We start from the raw sequence: 20,631 nt of genomic DNA on the forward strand, positions 1-20,631 counted from the left end.
TACCCCAAAGCGGATTCACCATTGATCGAATTCTACACCTGGATGTAGATTTTTATAAACTACGGCTAACAAGAGGTTCCTCGTACATAGAACTACCCAAATGGATAGCATCGAAAAAAGCCATCATCAACCCAGTGAATGAGGACGAGGAATGTTTCAAGTGGGGCCTTATAGCATCCCTACACCATGCGGAGATCGGAAGGAACCCGAATGGAATATCTCAGATGCAGCGCTACGTAGACCTCTATAATTGGGAGGGTATAGAGTTTCCAACAACTATTAAAGACATATCCAGATTTGAGAGGAACAACACGGATATTGCGGTAAACGTCTTATACGTGACGGGAAAGAAGATCAACATCCTACGGCGATCCGAACCCAATATTAAGCGTAACAGACAGGTGAATCTACTGCTTATCACCGATGACAAGAAGACTCACTATAGAGTCGTCAAGAGTCTATCGCGACTCCTAGGTAGTGAGACTTCAAAGAACACAAAATCAATGCATTTTTGCCTGCAGGCATTCAACACGGTTGAATCAAGAGACAAGCATTATGACTATTGCAAGGACAACGAGGCTGTTAAAATTACCCTGTCAAACGAGTCCGAAAAATGGTTACAATATAGGAATGGTCAGATGCAATTCAAGGTACCATTTGCCATATATGCGGACTTTGAGAGCCTGCTTATCCCAGTAGAGGATGCTAGGGGGACAAAGAAAAAAAGCTGAACAAACATGGACCATCAAATTGTACCTACACTACATTTGCATACGGAAATGTACCAGATTCACTAACAGTGTATCGTGGTAAGGATTGTGTGACGAGGTTCGTGAATCATCTGGAAGATGAGGTGAAGCGGCTATATAAGACCTACCCACAACAACCCATGCTGGAACTGGCAGAGGTGTTAAAAGGGAACATAACGGGGTCTCGGAATGCCATATATGTTTGAAACCCTTTGACAACGAAAATAACCGCAAAGTTCGGGACCATTGCCACTATACGGGGCTATATAGAGGCCGTGCGCATAACAACTGTAACCTCAAATTTAAAATACCTAATCACGTGTCTGTCATATTCCACAATCTAAGCGGCTATGACGCGCACCTGTTCATCACCAAACTGGGAGAAAAATATAACACCCAGGACATCGGTTGTATTGCTGAGAATACCGTAAAGTACATCAGCTTCAACGTTAAAATCAAGGTGCCACTTGCAGGTATGGGGTATGGCGATGGAGAAGTCTATAAGAAGATCGAAATCAGGTTCACCGATAGTTGTCGATTTATGGCCTTAAGCCTGGACAAATTGGCAAGCAACCTCATTGGAACAAACGCCGCTGGTATGAACTGTCAATATTGTGCGGATAACTTTCTGGAATTTCAGAGTATAGACGCCGAGTATGTGGCAAAATTTTGGTGTAAAAATTGCAACTCGAATACCACGAAGCAATTAAACCAAGAAAAACTAAAGGCAAACGTGCCATCCATGGTAATATTCATCTATAAGGATGACGTATTCCGCCTGATGCTTCGAAAAGGCGTATACCCGTACGAGTACATGGATGATTGGCAACGATTCGAAGAGTCGGAACTACCTCCCAAGGAGGCATTCTATAGCAATCTGAATATGAAGTGTATCAGCGACAAGGACCATATTGCTGACTTTTTGCGAGCGGGACATCTTCGAGTTTAATCGCCCTGTTAGGTTTCATATCAATCATGGCAGTCTTGGCATTAATTAGATTATTTTTTTACAATAGAGTATAAGTGCTTGGCCCAAATGGTACTAGGCTCCCCAGAAACCAACTCATGCGCATCTTGAAGATTAAAGAGACTTTCCGCAAGTACCTTGTCATAAGCCTCAACAAAGGCCGTAAATGTATGGTGATTTTTGGTGGTAGCCCGTTTAATCTCTACACCCATGTCCTCCAGCAATTTTGTTACATTTGACTTGAATTCAGAGCCGTTAACACACTGGAAGGATTTAGGCTATCGTAAAGATCCCGCTTTTTAAATGTCCTTGATCATCTTCGCAACCTCACTGGTCTTTTTCGTCCGTAGAGGCCTCGAACCTTATATCTCGAGGCTACATCAATGCATGTCAGAATAAACTTGTAGGTGTTTCCCTATATCGTATTGTGGGGTATGTATAACAGATCAAACTGATGCATCTTATTAGGGCTCGTAATGGTAAAATGAGGATAATCGATACGTTTTGGGCCTTTGGTATGCCGTAACCACAAGAGTTGTCTAGACAGCCAATAGGTGACCTTCTTATTTGAGAGACCGCTTTCCTTTGCGAGTAATTTGATGGCTTTGCGTCCGGTCCAGAGATGTTCTGAGGTATAGTAAATTTGGCTCAATCTTTCCTCCTCTTCTTCAGTAACGATATGTGCTTTCAACATGTTTATTATACATGTTAAAAACGTTCTTACAAATATTTGTATGCCACAAACCCTAGCAGAGACAAGGAGCCAACGATGAACGTGGTTTCCCCATCTTTTTGCTGCTTTGAGGGCGTATAGTAATCCGACAATTTTGGAATTTTATCTTTTGAGGCTATATAATACTTGTGCATATCGTCCTCCAACACCCGAAAGCTCTTACCAGCCTGTAATTGTAATTGCCGTTGTTTTTTGAACCAGTCGATCTTTGCTTGTCTGTCCCGAACCCATTTAGCTTGGGAATTTTGGAGCTGCTCCATGGCTTGGTCGTGTCTTTTCTTCTCCGCCTCGCCGTGTCCTGCAAGTTTACTGAATAGAAAATTTGTACTGTTAAACGCGACGGCATTAATTAGCGCCCCTCCCGCCATGATTACCAATGCTGTCATTTTATTTTGAGATGAAGCGATTGTTTTTTGACATGTTTTCACTTGCCCACATGGGCTGGGTATTGGAATAGTGTAGTCTTTTTGCCACCTCATCAAGCGATGGGGCATTCCCATTTTCCTTATATTTAATTGGCACCTAGTGATCAATGTGCCACTCTCCATAATTGTCCCAGGTCATACCCTCAGAAAACTGAGCCTCGCTATGGCTCCGCAACGTAGCCATATCGCAACTGAGATATCCTGAGAACCAAGCTCCTTGTTTCCTTGTAGGGTATTGTGGACTCGGCTGCTAACAACACCAGCAAGATGGCCGGCAGGGTCGCAAATGGGGCAATGCGCCCTTTGTTTTTATGCTCACAAATGCCTCCGCCCCCGCAGTCTTTACACTCGGACCTTATCCTACCATGTTCGATGCAGATGCTTCCACCCTCACAGTCTCTACATGTTGATCTTCGCCTACCGTGTTTGATGCAAATCTGACTGCCCTTGCATTCCTTGCAGCGATACTTTAATTTCTCATGAGGGTAAATCTGACTCCTTTTACATTCTTTACACTGAGATCTCCTTTTTTCATGCTGGCAGATTTGACTACCCTTACATTCTTTACACTGGGATCTTATCCTTTCATGTTTACAAAACTGACTGCCCTTGCATTCCTTGCAGAAAGCCCTCACCTTTTCATGCTCGCAAATCTGACTCCCCCGCACTCTTTACAATAAGCCCTCTGTTTTTCATGGGGATAAATCTGACTTCCCTCTTTGCACTGCTCTCTCCGCCTACCATGGGGGCATTTGTTTTTGGTACACTGCTGTTTCTTTTTATCCAGGCAACATATGCAATTTGTTGTCGTTTGACCATTTTTCAACACCCTAAATTCATCTGGGGCCAACACTTTTTTACAATTGGGGCATCTCTTGGTTCCCTCCATGTTGACTCGTTTTTGCCTCTGAGGACAAACACGAGTTGTGGTCACTAACACTCCACAGAATGATAACGGCCGTCTAGGATGTTTAATTGAGCATCATGAAGCAAGTACACATAGCAGCGTATATCCCCGGTGCCGTCGGCTTTCTTAGTCATATGCAACGTGATGCCATCACTCAGACGTTGCAGTGGTCTTCCAGATCCATGTGGGGTATGATCGGTAGACGCCCCGAAATCGATAAAGAGGGCGTACCTCTCACATTAGAATCGTGACTAACAAAAAGGTTCACAATCTGTTCGAGGTGGTCCTTAGGAAGCATGACATGACTACACAATTCGTTAGGCTCCCCTTAACGGTGACGCTGACCTTCTCAATTTTTGGATTGTAAAAGACCTCGTTGACACCAGCGTAAGCATTCACTTTCCCAGTGTCTACAAACAATAGTAAGACACCTTTGAGACTTTTTGCGGTGGTATCGATTTGGAGGTTGTAGCTGGTATCAGCTTTTTTCATGGTGACCACCTTGCTTCTCAGGATCCGTTCATAAGGTAGTGCTAATCTTGCAAATCTTGACATCATGGCACTTTCTAGGCCCGTCAAACTCTAGCTTGATGTTGGTGATCTTGTACGCAGCATCAGCCGCCACGGCAGCTGTGCTTCCAGAGTCTGCCGTACCCCCATCTTTGATAACGTCGCTATGTGGGGCAAAATGTAGGACAAACTGGAGTCTGTCATATAAACCCGCTGGATGAAAGGGTAGGTCTCCGGTGAGTTCAAACATCTTGCCAAGGGGTATACAGAAGGTGTTGCCATAGGCTGCAACAATAGCCTTTTCCTCATCTGTCCCGGTATGGTTATTATCCTTGACCTGCAAGGCCCTGATGGTACCATCATTGGGGTTGATCCCCTCCAAAATGAGGTTGTTGTCCCTGTCAAATTTGGGCAGCCAGAGGTCTTTATAAACTGCAAAGGTGTTGAAATTAGATATGTTCTGCACCTTGTTGCCGTTCAAAGCGATACGTAAATCTCGCACCAGGCTTTTACCGATGTTTGAAACGATGGTGCGTTTCGTATTCGTAGTCGTTACTTCCAAGTCAATTAGGATTTTGATGGACCCTGGAAAAATAACCTCGTCCTGTCGCATGTTGAGAATATCCACGTACAAGTCCTCATTTTGATTGATTGTAGAGGGTATGTTACTTATCTGAACACGTTGTTTTCTGCCCTTGATACCGAAGAGTTGTTTCGTTTCTGCGTAGGGGTCGTAGGGGAGGTGCCGCAGGGTTGAGGTTTGTAGAGAAGCAGCTGGAACGATTGGGTAAGTTCCTCAAATACCTAGCAGGTAAAGCAGGTGCTGCATTACCTGGGATTATGGGTACCATAGTCTCGTTCTTTTTGAGGGTAGCGGCAACCATTGTCGAATACGCAGCGAAGCATCTCTATATGGCCATTGCGGCTGCCGTTGGGTTTGTCGTGGTTTACGTTGGTAAGACGAAAAAAGCATAATCTATATAAGCCATATGTAGGCAATAATGAGCCCTACCCCTGCCATGATCATGGCAGTCTTGGTATCCTCATGCTGGTTTTGACCTTCTATAAGTGGTGGGTTTAGAGCCCCTCCTCCCACAACGGTAACATATGGTGTGGCTTTCACCTCCCTAATTGTTATTGGTTTGATAGTATGCTTAGTGGGTGTAGTATGTATAGGTGTTTTGATAGTATGCGTAAGGGGTATAGTATGTATAGGTGGTTTGGTAATATGCTTAGGGGGTGTAGTATGTATAGGTGTTTTGATAGTATGCCTAGGGGGGTATGGTTGTATAGGTGTTTTTGTGATATGCTTAGGGGGTGCGGCTGCCGCATGCCTCACAATAGGCTTGTTATTTACATCAAGCTGGACCCCCACGCTGACGTTGGCAGGTGCGATCAAAATGTTATTGTTGTAGCCCTCAATTTTACCTATACGCAAGTTTATATCAGAAGGCAACATGTAGACGCTGGGCATGATGGCGAAATTCACCGGAGTTCGGGCATATTGAAGCACTTTTTGGAATTGTGTGATGTCATGCCCCACATTTTTTTCCCGCCACACAATGACTTTAAATTTTTGTAGCAAAATCTGCCTTGCTGTATAGTTATCGGCACCAGACCCGATTAAGGATGCCTGCGACCCAAGCAACAAGATCACGTGAACCCGGATACTTTCACTCAATTTAGTTAGACCTTCCGACGTTAGGCCTTGACTTGCCGACAGGATAAATTTAGCCCAATCACCATCAACCTGAGGCCACCACGTACCATTTGTCAGGGAGGACATGACTGCTTTGAATTTGTACAGACTATTGGGATCTGCACCGTATTCCGTATATATTTGTGCATATCCAGAGTAGGGATTTTTATACTAGGCAAACCCATCGTCATTCGGCTTCATTCTTGCCAGAATACGGCGCATGTGTTAGTACACGTGAAATTTAAAAATAGAGTTGACAAGGGATACGGAGCTCGTCATGTGTTTGGTTGATATACCCAATGCTGTAGTTGCACAGTGGGTGGCGAAATTAACCTGGATATTCCAGTAGTCCAAGGCCTGTCCTGTCCAACCCACTTTGACAGGGTCATTAAGCAAATTGGTGGGAATTTTGATGGCATACTTGGTAAACTCGTAGAATACTACAGAGATATGCGACTCCGTCGACACGTACAGGTCCTGGTGCTCCAAGTTTGTTACACCAAGGGGCCATTCTCCCTGTTGGACTTGTACTTTGTCTTGGGGTTGTATGAGTACATGTTCATTGTTTTCTTATAACAAAACAATGAAACAACTCTATATCACTGATATTGTAAAGCCTACGATATTTGAGGACTACCTGAACCTTTATAGTGACAATGAAATCGTCATCCGTAAAATAGGGCCTGACCAGAGGGAGATTAGGGTTTAGATGTACAGGATCGAGGATTTGGCGGCTATTGTGAACAGTCAGGCACAGGAGAGGATTAAGCTGTTTTTCCTGAAAAATGGACTCTGCAGGCTCCGTGTCGGGGATGGGTACTCGGTGGTGATTCATAGACAGCTGCAAGAGCTCTTAGGTCTTACATACGACCCCGCGAAAAAGGGAATAGAGCAGTATCTATTGAGGGAATAGAACAGTATCTACGAAATGAAATTAAGGAACGGGACAGACTCTCAAAGAAGTTCAAGATGCACGGGACCTGGGTACGATTTGCGACCACGGACTGCGCTGAGCATTAGTGTATCACATCGGGCGTTGGGATTGTGGCGTTGGCCACAGGTTTGGGGGCTCTTCTCTGTATTGCCATGGGCGGTATCACAATAGCTGTAGGTATAGGGCAAGCCGGTCTGAGGATCGTCGGAAAAAGGCTTAGGGTTAAGAGTAAAAAACACGAGGGTATTAGGCTACTTGCTGAAAGTAAATTGAACTCTATTGTTGATCTCATCTGAAAAGCAGTAGAAAATGGGGTGATTAGCGACTATGAATATAGTCTGTTCAGTCAAGAGAAGCAAAAGTATATGTTTTTCTAACCTTTGTGATAAAACATTTTTAATCCTCACCCGGCAACCATTCTTTTTTGAAGTCCTTATATCGACATTCCATGTACCTGATGGTAGTAGTTTTTACATTGCAAATACACAGATCAAATAGCCAGATGGCACTGACTTGGCAGGGCTCATCATAGGGTACCGGCATACCGTGGAATTTAGTTGTGATCGCATCCTTGTAGTATTTGAGTTTAGCATTTATGTAACGGTCCTTTCACAGGCTCTGTCGTCAATTTCTCAGATATCAACTCTTCGATTTTGTTCCAGATTTGGCGATAATTTGCAACCCACTCGGGGTACTCTTCAAAATCAAGACTCATCGCTGGTACAGCATTGGCATTGTACCGGCCGACACCATGCAGGGACCAGATTTTAGGCGTCTTCACCCTGAGGGCTACTACGAGGTCTCGTGTATGGTACCCCACGATGCACCGTTGATCCTTACCTCCATTGGCAGGAACGGGGTCTGACACCGTGAGGTAATCAACGTTGATATCGTTTATGTCCTTAAAGGTAGCAGCAAATGAGTAGAATATTTTAGGGTTGACAATTTCTTCTTCAAATTTCAGCATCTTGTTTGTTGAATTTCAAACGACTTTAGAGGATTGCCTCTCGTTCCACATACACAGCTACCCCCGTTATATGTAATATATTCCTGATAGCAGTGCCAACACAACATTTTTGCCTTTACCACAAATCTTCGTCCACAGGTACATCTATCAAACTCATCGAGTACCCTTTCACAGTCCTTACATTGTTCCATTTTTTACAGTTATAAACATCATCCTCTAAGTTTTGGATTCTTTGTTCATTCTCCTTCTCCTTCTCTGATTCTTGTACTAATGCTAGAGCCATAAGTGGGAGGAAGAGACCAATACCGGCTAGGAAGGTCATGATTACCGCGGTTCTAAATATATCGAATTTTGATTGCTGACAGTTAATGCACATTTATTAGTAGTATTTGATTTCATCTTACAACAGTTTTCATCTTTACTGCACATGCGTTGATTTTTGATGATTATTAGCGGATGTGCAGGGGAATTCCCCTGTAGGTGTGCTAGAATTATTTTTACTCATATACAGCATAGGGAATTTAACACGTTATGCATGACTAAGCACAGCATGATAGGGACTTACCCCACTAAGTCTTGCATGATCAGGGATTTATTGTGGCGTGCGCGTGTGGGCGTGTGCGCCTGTGCCAGTACATACATCTCTTTATCTCTAGTTATGTATAATAACTTCTTTTCGCGTCTCTACAAACAGTCACACATTTGTTTCTTTGCCTTTTAAAGTTTTACCAGTTTTTAATAGAAGGAGTGTGAGTCATTGATTGTATGATTAGTTTTATTACATATAGAAACATACGAAACAAAGTTCTAAGGCAGCGTTTACATGGAGCCCGTAGTGAGTTCAAATCGGTTTGAGATTTCACTACGGCTGCGATTTTCAATACGGTTGACGGTCAAGTTTCTAATAGCGTTTACATGAGTACACCCGTACTCAAAGTCAAACCGGTTTGAAATTAACTACGGAGTGAGAAATAGGTTTGAGATTTAAAACCGGTTTGAAAAGCTCATGTAAACAGGACCGCGGACCGGTTTGGCTGTATCGATGTATCTACGCATGCGTCAATTATATTATACACATGCGCGAATTTGATAAATCTTGTTGCCGCATGCTGGCTGTCTTTCTTTTCGAAATGGACAACAACAACGCAAGTGCTTCGTGTTCTTCGTCATTTTTAAATTCAAACAACTTCAAGAAACGAAGATTAGGCTTAAGGTGAGCCTTACTGATTAGTTATCATATTTTTGATTTGTTGTACAAGTGGAGCCATAAAAATAAACATCATAAAATATGCAAATAGTAAACACCGTATGCTAAAAACAACAGGAATATATGTTGATGTACAATTTGTAAAGTCTCCCCATTTTTCAAAATTTATCTTTCTTCGTTCAGACAGGAAATTTGTGTGTAGATCAACAATGTGTTCATTATTGGGCCAAAAACTTCCGTGAACAACGATCCTGTCACGTAAAAAAGCACCAATTTTTGAGACCCGCTTGTAATGTTGAAGATTAATCAGATTCGTTATCAACTAAAGACTAAGCTTGAGGGCAGTTCTATTTATACTAATTGGTACTCTGCATGTTTGTCTCATATTTTAGACTTTTTTCTTCTTACAAAACTGGAATAACCCAGGGTAAGTTTTTGATAAGAATGCTTAGTTTAGACTTCGACGCTAATGCTGCATTCGCCAATGTCTAGCCAAACTAGTGTTGACATTATACGCCGCTCGCAGCTTTTTCGTCTATACGGAGTAAACATGTCGCTATACGAAGTTATACTCCGTATACGCATGCTTATACGGAGCCGTACTTCGCATAGCTAACAAACTGTGAATGGAACATAAATACAGAAATGAAGTTGTTTCTCCTTCTGTATTCTTTCCTCCAAGTTGTAAACTTAAAATGTTAAAATACAACTCAGTAAATAAAAAATAAAAATTTTACATAGCTATATGAAGTATCCTAAAATATTAGTTAAAACTTTAACTGGATATTTTTAAAAATGATCAGGAAAATTCGAAAAATTTCAGAATACAAATCTTGGTATACCAGTCGTTAGCCCGTGGAAAAATCCACGGGTTTGCTCGTCCTTTTTATAGTTGCGCAGCTAAGCTACCATTTTGCGTGACAGACGGACAGACGTATACGGGTATTATAATATAGACTAGTCGTTAGCCCGTGGAAAAATCCACAGGTTCGCCCGTCCCTTAAATTTACCCGTTGCATCAAAGTTGATAAAAATATGTCGCATTTGATATTCGTGTTTCCGTAGCACGATTTTTTATTTCAGGGGGGTTCCGCGCAGAGACAGACAGACGGAATACGGCTATTATTAAAGAGATATAAACTTGACGATTCGAATTTAATAACTTCTGAACAAGCTCATTTTGATGATAAGTAGTTCATTATTAATTTCAGTATTTAGGCCTTTAAAATTTACTTTCTTGTTTAAAATTTTTGAAAATGCTAATGGTGCATGGTTTGATAACAGCTAATATGAAAAAGAAAGTACATTTTAAAAATGAGAAACAAGAGCACAATTTTACCATAAACTGAATTAACACCATGTTGTTTAATTATTGTCTCTTTAACCTCTCTTTGCCTCTTTGATTTAAAAAGGGAATTTATTAAAAGGATACAAATCAATACCATGTGATGCACAAAGTATATTATATATATGAATATATATGTATATAAATTGTAATCCAGCTGGCTTTGATATCTTTGTTAAACATGTAACAAATTAAGCAGGCGATACATGATTTTGAAACCGATTTCGATTATTGAATTCAACAAATTTGATTGTTTATTATCCTTTTTTGAATCGAATTCTCAAAATTGAATTTCTTTCGGGGAATCGGGTTAGTTGGAGTTTCTCATTTCGAAAAAACTGATTGGTCATTGTTTCGTTTTTCAAATCCAAAATGTTGAAAATAAATAACTTCCGAAATATAAAATGACAAATTGAATTCAACAAGTTGAAACAAAAAAGGGTAAACACACAATTAAATTTGCGGATTTGATAAATCGATGGTCCTTTTCGTGAGATTTCTAAAAATCAAGTCTTTTCTAAGAAATCTTAGAAAAATATTTTGTGTTACTTTGGGTGAGTTCAAAAAAGATAATAACTCACCATGATATAATTTTTACTTTCTGTTCACATGACATGGGCGAGAAAACTTTTCCTCGGGTGAGAAAATAACATGTGATAAGTTTCTATTGTTTATTGTGATAAGAATTTATTGTTTATTTTTAAAATTATGCCGGATCGACATAAATTTATCTCGCCTACCGAGGAAACCTCTGTTCATTTGGGAAAATGCATTACCCGTTTACCAAGATCTCGATCATGCGGACCCGAGATCTTGGTAGGCGGGTAAATGTTTTTTCTCATATGAACGCAACTAAATTGTGTTAAGATTTGATGTTATGCTGAAATATTTATCCGGTTCCCGAGGAAATATTTCCCATATGAACAGCCCCTTTAGGAGAACAGATAATTAGCCAGTAACAGAATAGTTAGCCGTTTTCAATGGCATGGTAGCTTAGTGGTTATAACTCTGGCATTTTGTGCGGGAAAACGGGATTTGATTCCCTTCGGCGCAATTTCTCTCACATGGCTTCAGTTAAAGCCATGTCGGGGAAATTTAGGATACTATGTGGGCTGTTGGAAGTTTCAGGGAGTTGTCTGGTATAGCGCGAACTCTAATTAAGTCTGCGTAGCTCAAAATAAGCATTAAATACTCTAGGACTCCCCAGGGAGACAGGGTATATTCCTCAATATTTGTGAGGCTAGCCTTATAAAATATACAGATCATCTATTTATCTATGCAGAATAATTATATATACAGTGCGTACAGTATAATTAGCCGCTCATACAACTACTTATACAATAGATACTTTCTTTACTTAAATTTCCCCACTTTTGTTTGTTATATAGATCCACAAAAAGTTGTGCTTCATTTAAAACAAAAATAAAGAAACAAGGAACGATTGTGCGAAAAAGTTAATTTTACTGTATTTAGCAGTATGCCGTATTATTAAACAACAAAACTATTTTGATTTTATGAAAAAACATGGAAAAGACGCAGTTAGCTGTAAAGAAGACAAAGAAGCTTTTAACAGCTAATCATACTAAGTGTAGCGCATCTTATTATCCTGCATCGGCTAACTATACATTCTGTTACAGGCGAATCATCAGTTCACCCGGACTGTTCGGTGCAACTTTTCTGCAAAAAAATAAAACAAAAAAAATTTTGTGCGAATATCTATCTTTTTATCTGATAGAAGTAGGCCTTTTTTTCCCATAAGAACAGGAGTTGGATGTCTAGCCATAAAAATAGCACCCTAAGCAGGACAAAGGTTTTTTGTTGCTGGCTCTTTAAGGAAAAAAGACACTCTAATCAAAGAAGGGGTATATAAGCACCAATCAAAAGGAGATCCAAGTCAGCACCAAAAATTGAGATAGCTAGCTAGCCAGCACACTTTTCTCACTTATATATAAAATAATTCTTACCTGATAAAATACACGAATTTAAAGAAGAGTGTTTAGCTCCCCAGCTATATCAACAAAGCTACAACGACCACTTTTAGTCATGGCCGTATACAGAATGTTCTGGCCACACGAAGAGTACACAAACTTTGTTCAGATTGATCATTAAATTTGCAAAGATTAAAATGAAGCACCTTCATTGGCTTGCGAGAAAATAAAAATTTTTCGAGGCTTTAGCCTGGACACAAACCTAGCAGCGTCCAGCCTAGTTGCCCTGTCTCCATCCATCCATCTCCTCAGGCGATTTTAAATTTCCGCCTTCACTGGCGGAAATCAACAAAAATGTGGATTTATGGGTGCCTGAAAAAAACTTTTATATTCCATAAATATTTTTGTAAAAAAAAAGGACTTCAGAGAAATAATAAATATACTCTGAACCATTACAGTATCAACGCAATTTAGCTTAACTGACTATGAAAAACCATTAAAATAACACGAATCAGGATATATTTTTGTATTTCTGGAATTTAAGTTTATCGAAAACCAATTTCTGTTTTCTTTAAAACGTCTGTATAATAATAAACGTATTCTGTCTGTTTCGTTGCGAGAAAAAAGTCATGTATGGTAACAAAAGCTAATTTTCTGATACAAAATTCATAGATAGTTTTTATTGTTCGCTCGATGCAGTTCCTTTGTTATAAATACGTGCACGGTCAAAGTTACGGACAATTAACATTGAGTTGTCTATTTCGTTGAAGAAGTTTTAATTATTCGCACCTTTTTAAAGATGTTAACAAGAACAAGCTTTCTGGTAAGAAGAAGTTTTTGTAACAACAAATGGTTCGAAGATACATGCCTAAGCAATTTCAAGAGTATCCCATCACATGTGTTATCGTTGATAGTACTGAAGTTTTTATACAAACCCCTTCTTCTATGGTATCACAGTCACAAACATGGTCACAGTATAAATATAACACTAAGCATTGGTGGGGTTATCCCCCAATGGAAGTATCACTTTTGTATCAAAGTTATGGGCTTGTCGAGTGAGTGACAAAAAACTAAACGAAAATATCTGGTTACCAGACGTTTAACGACGGGTAACCCAGTTACTTGTGACTTAACCTGACATTTTAACGTCAACGCCCGTCTAGTTAGTTCATAAAAAAAATTGAAATTTGATATCCACAAAAAAAAGGTTAAGTAGTCAACGTGTGCTGTAAATCCTTAAGCATATATTATGCACCTGTGAAGTCTTTTATATATATTTATGCCCTGTTGTTCTAATGGCTATGACACTCATGCAAATGAGATATCCAGGTTCAAATTCTGGACAGGGCTAGGAAAAACATGATTCTCTTGTATCTACAATAACCAGGCCACGATGAGTATATGATAGCTATATTTTTAGCTATTGTGGGGATAATTGGTACTCTTCGAATTGTAAGGGGTAGTGTTAAATACATTCATCACTTTCATTTATAGATAGAGCACAACAATGCCTTGTCAAGAAAAGGCAGCTATATGTACTTGTTTGTCTTGACATGTCTCAAATCATCTTTTAATAATAAGACTCACTAAACATTTTCGCTTGCGAACCTAGGGGACCTTATCACACTCTCTGTTTATAACACCATATGTATTGCAATCTTCTTCAGAACATGTAGGGATATTATAGTGTTCCTATCATTTGCAGTGCCGTAACCACAATTTTAATATTGGCGAGGGGACCTATATAAAACAAGAAGCCCGATGGCTTGAAGATTTCCGCCATCAGCAGAGATAATAAGTATGGCATTAAAATATGTCATATAGTGTGAGATTATTCTCAGAAAACGCGATGCATGTTATCTGCAACTAAAGTTTAACAAGTTTAAAAATAAAGAAAAAAAGAAAGTAAGCCCAGCGTAAATATCTTTTGTTCTGAGGACGAAACAAAGTATATAAGAACATAAGTATTAAAATCTAAGAACATGTTAAAATTATTCTAAGGGCTTTGTGAAGCTCGACTACAAATTTTTTTAATAAAGATATTAAAAAAAATAAAAAATTCCAAGTGCTAAATTCTGTAGAAATTATCATCAAATTACGGTAACACCGTAAATTACAGAAAAATCACCCCCTGCTGAATAAGCACTACTACTTAATTAACTGCCCTGCCAATTAAGCGCCCCCTGTAATTGTCGAAATTAAATAAGCTTCCTCTCCACGTGCTTATTTGTCATTTACGGTTAATTAAGAACATCTCAAGAACATTATAGGCTGCATTTCAAACGTTAAAAACATTGAAAGGGCTTTCTTCCAAATTCATGTTCTTATAAAAAAAGAATGTCTATATATAAATAAAAAAATAAAATATTTTACATCTAGTATTCTCTAAAAAAATAAAAGCTTTAACTTGATGTCTTTGAAATTAATCTAGAAAATTTTGGACATTTTATGATATATACAAATTCTTTTATGTAACGTTGAACTTCTTTGAATTTTCTTTGAATTGAAATGTTTTAGAATTTAGGCGTTATTCTTACTCTCTTGCTCAATTTGAAAATGCCGACAGTGGATGTTTTGATAAAGGCTGATCTGAAAGAGTAAAAAACATTCAAAAAATGAGGAAAAATAATACAATTGGATACTTTTCCATACACAAAATATTTATCCCTCATTTTTATCCCTCAATCTGATTTTAAATCCATCAGGAAAGATAACGTATATACATGCCAGATACATACATGTTTCATATGTAAGAAAGACTAGTGCAAAAATTATTATTAATTGTGAAAATATTTCATTTTTTTAGTTATACTTCTTCAAAAATTTGTACAACATCGGTAAACCACAATTTCAGTGAAATATCACCAGAAAGACGAAAAAACATTCTTTCTTGCAAGTTTAAAGATGCTTTCATTTTAATACGGTCAGGTTTTTTATAGTAACTTTTTCAGCCTGAAGTGTTCTTTAATTGTATTATATAGCAATTGTAGACTCATAATTATGCTCTTATAGTCTCCGTTTCATGTGGGCAATTTATATTTTGTTTGTGATCGTATGCTCCCATACACACATCGTATAAATAAAATACAATAAAACTTATATATGTAAATTAAGTCACACCCAACCGCAATAAAACCCATGGCGAATACATGCCAACGTAAATCGGTAATCTTTGTTAACATCTTGGTATTCGCCTCGGCCAATTGCAGTGTCAACGATATCGTGAAATAAAAAGGCTAAACGTATATATATATTTGGACTGGATTTTCAGCTTACAAAAAAAACATGCATGTCCTGGTTATAATATAGATGTAAAAAACGATTAAAACATAGTATATAAGTGAGCAATACACAAATCTTTGATATAAAGTTTGAAATAAAATAGTCTATGGCTTATCGCCTGCATATTTTAGCCTGTCAATTTGTGTTTGGGGTCTGGATATATAAACACCATTGTGTTACAATGAAACATGTCTAACTAGCTAGCTACTATATTATGGGGTTAACTGTAGCTAGGGACAAGTGATTTTACAAAATTCAAGTATAATTTTATCCAATCGAAAAAAATATTTTGTACTTAAAATGCGTCTGGTTGGTTGGAGAATAAAATGGATAATTAAAACCCTTGTAAAACTAAAGAAAAAAGGGGTAGCTACCTACGTCCAGTTGGCTAACTATTAACACAACTAAAAACTTTGCTCTTCTGGTAGCTAGCTAGCTTTACCTATTCTAGCTATGCCATCCCGCGATGTATTTCGACCCATGTTGTCCGATATTTTGAGCTTTATTTATTTAGTTTATTTGATTTTGAAGCCGAAACTCGTATTTAACTATTCATTCTTTCTAGGTGCAATTTAGATTGAGTTTGGCATAGAGAAATTAATAACTGAAAATGATCAGAGAGAACACAAAAATCAGTTCCAGGCCAGGTAAAAGGAATAGGTAGCTAACTTGTGTTGATGAGTTACACTGGGGATATTTTATTTGTTCTCACTACTAGCACTGCAGTTGATGTAAAAATTTTTTCGTCTTTGAAATGGCGTATATAAAATCATATAAATATAGCTATTAGCTAACTATTAGCTATTAAATAACTATTAGTTATTGGATAATATAGATATTATCATGTAATGAACAAGCGAGTTTATTCTAGGCTACGCTTCAACAGCTACAGCTGTCATCGACGGGCTGTAACTGTCAAATCGTTCAGGCTTTTGTCAAAATTTTTTAAACATATGTTTTTTATTGGCTCAAAATAATTGTAGTTGGTCCACACATTCTTGCTTCCAAAAGAAGATGCCAATTTCAGTTTAGTGTGTACATTTTGGAATATTTTGCTTTTACAAGTTTAAAGGTTCCCTCCGTCATTTTAATGATAATTGACGTCACAAGGACCAAAGAATTATAGGATGCCTCACGGTGATATATTCTACTGACTAATTAGTTGTTAAACAGTTGTTAATTTCGGCTGAGAACATCATCTTGTCTGACAACCAACTAAGCATTTCATTTTCACGGGATACTGACAACCCATGCTTTTTATTTCTTCAAATTCTTCAACAGGACCTCCACATTTGGCACAAAAAGATAACAAAGATTTCAGTTGTGACTCATACACAAAAAATACCCTGTCGTTTGAAAAATCTACGGTAGATGACACAAATATAGGTGAAATTTGTTCATCACGTGCCTTCTCATATTCAAAGTCTGGATCAGATTTTTCCCATCTTTGCAAAGATTTTGCCAGCCCTTCATCGAAAGTTGTTTCGCAATCCATTATTGGTGTGTGAAAAGGTTCGTTCAATGAAGAGCTATGTTTAACAAAACACTTGTTAGTTAAAAAATTCAAATTTTTTTCTATAATGTTTTAATGGTTTCTTTCGATTAAGATTAACTTGTTATAACGACGGAGGCAACCTTTAAATAAGCGATTTGCTGCTTCAGCAGGATGTAACAGACGTCTAATTAACAAGTAAGTTTATTTATACTGTAACAGCATATTTAAAAAGTTTTCCTGACTGGTATGGAGGAGAAGGGGCCATCCATAAAGTAAGTACACACTCAGGGGGGTCATCACCAAAAGATTTTGGTTAATACGGTGACAAATAAAAAAAATCATATATATAATAAACAAAAAATCTTTTCAGAGTTATTTTCCACCAAGTAATCACAAAAATGTAAGTTTAGTTTGTATGTCTAATAATTTTGACTTACAATTCAGTCAACCAATTGGTAGGATGCCCTCTTAACAGGGAAATGCAGGTTCGAATCCTGTCTGAATCAATTTGATTGTTTGATGGCTATTATAGAGATGTTTTTGTAAGTAAATATTATGTTTTGTCCAGCAAAGAAAAGATATAGAACACAATTTAATTTTTTGAGATGGGGCTTAAATGTCAAGTAGAAATTGCTAAACAAAGGCATAATCTTTTTACAACGTTTAGTATTGGTTAATTTCATTGGACTGCATTTTAATCTTTATTTGTAACCAATTTTGAATTCAACAATTAATAATATATACTTGACTTTTATTCTTTTAAAAATTTGTACTGTTTTGTGTTTTTTTATTGGATTTGTGCCTGCCCATGTTGAGCTAGAAGGTTTAGGACAATATGGGTAAAGGCCATATGCCTGCCAATGTTGTCCGAAAACGTTTAGGGCAATATGGGAAAAGGCTATATGCTTGTTCACGGCATTACAAATAACATTCCGGACATCATGCCGGATATATTACCGGATGCACAGAAGATTGATAAACTTGTTGTGACCGGAACTGTAGCAGCGTAAGCATGGGATATATAAAAAATAATTTCCTGCTACAATTTATGCAATTTCGAATGGTTCATAATAAACCTCGTTTTCATGTTGTGCTATCATTTTGAGCCGCCACGGTTAATTGTGAAGATGTGATATGGAAAAGAGCTTATTATTTTGTTGGTTCACTTTTATTTTCATCCTATCTTTAAAAAATTGGTCATATGATCATAGAAATTTTCATCATATAACAATCAAATTTATATGATCATATAGTATATGTCATATAAAATTTGTTGGTGTAAAATCGGGTAAAAACAAGTATGTTTTTGATGTACTTACAAAAATAAGATCTTTGGCTTGAGATAACTAAGAATATACGTACTATAACAATGACAGCATTTTATTACCTTTGCTTAAACTTCTCTGAACTGAAGAAATATATCTCATTACCAACAACAATATTTTTTTCCACAAAATACTATGAGCTTCGAACGATGAAGTTTGTTATGATGAGATAGCGCCAAATTTAAATAAATATGCAGATCGTAAACATTCAGCAATAGATCGAACGCACAATATGGTGGCTTCAAATTTATTTGTGAACCTTTACTTTCTTTTTCTTTAATAACAAAGTAAATATCAACTTGTTCGGTAGGTTTAGTAGTATAAAATAATAAAAATGCTCTTTACATGAAGAAATATATTCCATTGTTTTTAATTTAGCCTCCCGTGAAGAAAATGTGTGAAAATACCTAGAAAATTAGCACTTGCAAAGATGTAAACAAAACTGGTATTTTTAACAGCTTTTTTTATATTTTGGGTCTAGTCTGATGTCGCTCTGCAACGTTTTGGTGAAAATTTAGTGTTTTCATTTAAAAAACAACAATTTTTTATAATTCTACGAATATTTTCAAAATTAAAACATTCTTATTCTTTTTTTATAACTTTTTTTGTTATGATGGTTGTAACATGGAAATTGATTTATGATGGAGCAGACCAAGCCAGTCGGTCTGTCTTCAAAATCAACACTGTCATCATGAACTTTTATTCACCAGCCGTGCTGTGCGCAGTTCGCCTCTTCTTTAAAAATTTCGATCTAGGCTCAGTATGTTTTTAACCATCAACTTTAGATAGATGTCAGCCCAAATGTTTTGATAAACTGAGATATAACAAAAAAATGTGCAGTTTATAATACTTTAGTGACTATGAGTGGACTTTAGGAATCATACCTACCGCAATGTAATTTCATAACACTTACAGATGCACGAAATAACGGTGCAAAAACGACAGGTAAATTCCTGTGGATTTTCCACGGGCTAACGACTGTCTACAAAATTGGAGGTCATCTCAGACGGTGATCTGTTTCTTCTTGCCGTCTAAGATTGTCAGGAAGAGAAATTTAGCCGCCGACGACGACGAAGTTGTATCAGCCTGTCTTAATTAGCTACATTAGGTCATTGAATTGTATCAGGATGAACGTTTTTGGCATCAACCAGACAAGGAGTAGGAAGTATGCGTGTGTGTGAGCTTCGTACTGCGATTACCATTTTTTTTAAATTAGAAACTTTTTAACGTTCTAGATATTTACGTACAATTTATTAAGAGGTATAATTACCGTGATTACCCCATCAGCAAATCTTTGCTGTAAAATTATGTAGATATTCTAGAATTTTCATAAAAATGGTGACAGACAACATTCTAACCAAGTGTTTGATCAGGGTGTAATCCAGCACTCTATTTCCCAATTGAAATTTATCCCAAATTTTTACAATTTATAGGAGAAACTAATTATATTGTATACCTATATCCCATTTTATGAAAGTTGTCAAGGAGTAGAATTCCAATAATACCTCAAACTATCTTGATGAAATTCCCATTTGGGATTTAGCGGCCCTTATTTTGCATTTCTGGATTACACCCTGTTGACTTACAAACCAAACACAAGTTTTCATAAAAATAACAACACGTTTTATCTTAATTGACATGTTTACTAAAGTCATTTTCAGAATATACAAAAGTTAGTTAGTTTGTACACTATTTTTCAAAAAGTTAATTAAATATTTCCTAAAAGTACAATTTTTTATACGAATTTTACACATCAGTCGTTAGCCCGTGCAAAAATCCACGGGCTCGTCCGTCCTTTTTGTACCGCATTGTGTGCGTCTCGCTACTCGCGCAGCTAAGCTACCATTTTGCGTGACAGACAGACGTATACGGGTACTTTAATATAGATGCTATCAATGTTAACAATAAACTACCAAAAACGATATTAAATAAACTAACAAAAGTTAGTTAAAAACAATTTTATACACAATTTGTTTTAAAAAATAATTTAATATTTCCCAAAAGTACAATTTTTTTATTTAAATGTATTTTACATATGCTAAATTATTATTAATGCCAAACTAGCAAAAACGATATTAAATAAGCGCTGAATACAAACATTTATTATATGGATAAATTGATGATGCAGTGCTTAACTTGTTTATTGAGGACTGGTTTC

At 37.5% G+C, this 20,631-nt stretch overlaps 1 protein-coding gene across 1 annotated transcript; it reads right to left on the bottom strand.

The window, feature by feature from the left end:
- Positions 1-3,035: 3,035 nt before the first annotated feature.
- Positions 3,036-3,763, bottom strand: LOC130642240 (uncharacterized). The gene is made up of 2 exons (XM_057449328.1): positions 3,510-3,763; positions 3,036-3,456 (listed from the first exon to the last, which is right to left on the bottom strand). Exons 1-2 carry the CDS (start codon positions 3,761-3,763, stop codon positions 3,036-3,038), a joined length of 675 nt encoding a protein of 224 aa, XP_057305311.1.
- Positions 3,764-20,631: the final 16,868 nt, after the last annotated feature.

The sequence above is a fragment of the Hydractinia symbiolongicarpus genome, chromosome 4 (genome assembly GCF_029227915.1).
Source record: "Hydractinia symbiolongicarpus strain clone_291-10 chromosome 4, HSymV2.1, whole genome shotgun sequence".
NCBI lineage: Eukaryota > Metazoa > Cnidaria > Hydrozoa > Anthoathecata > Hydractiniidae > Hydractinia > Hydractinia symbiolongicarpus.

What these genes read in the sequence shown, in the direction of transcription:
- LOC130642240 (XM_057449328.1), bottom strand. Translation starts at nt 3,763, where the DNA reads ATGGAGGGAACCAAGAGATGCCCCAATTGTAAAAAAGTGTTGGCCCCA. An exon ending in AGATTTGCGAGCATGAAAAG is followed by an intron (nt 3,457 to 3,509) that starts GTGAGGGCTTTC and finishes TAAACATGAAAG; the next exon opens with GATAAGATCCCAGTGTAAAG.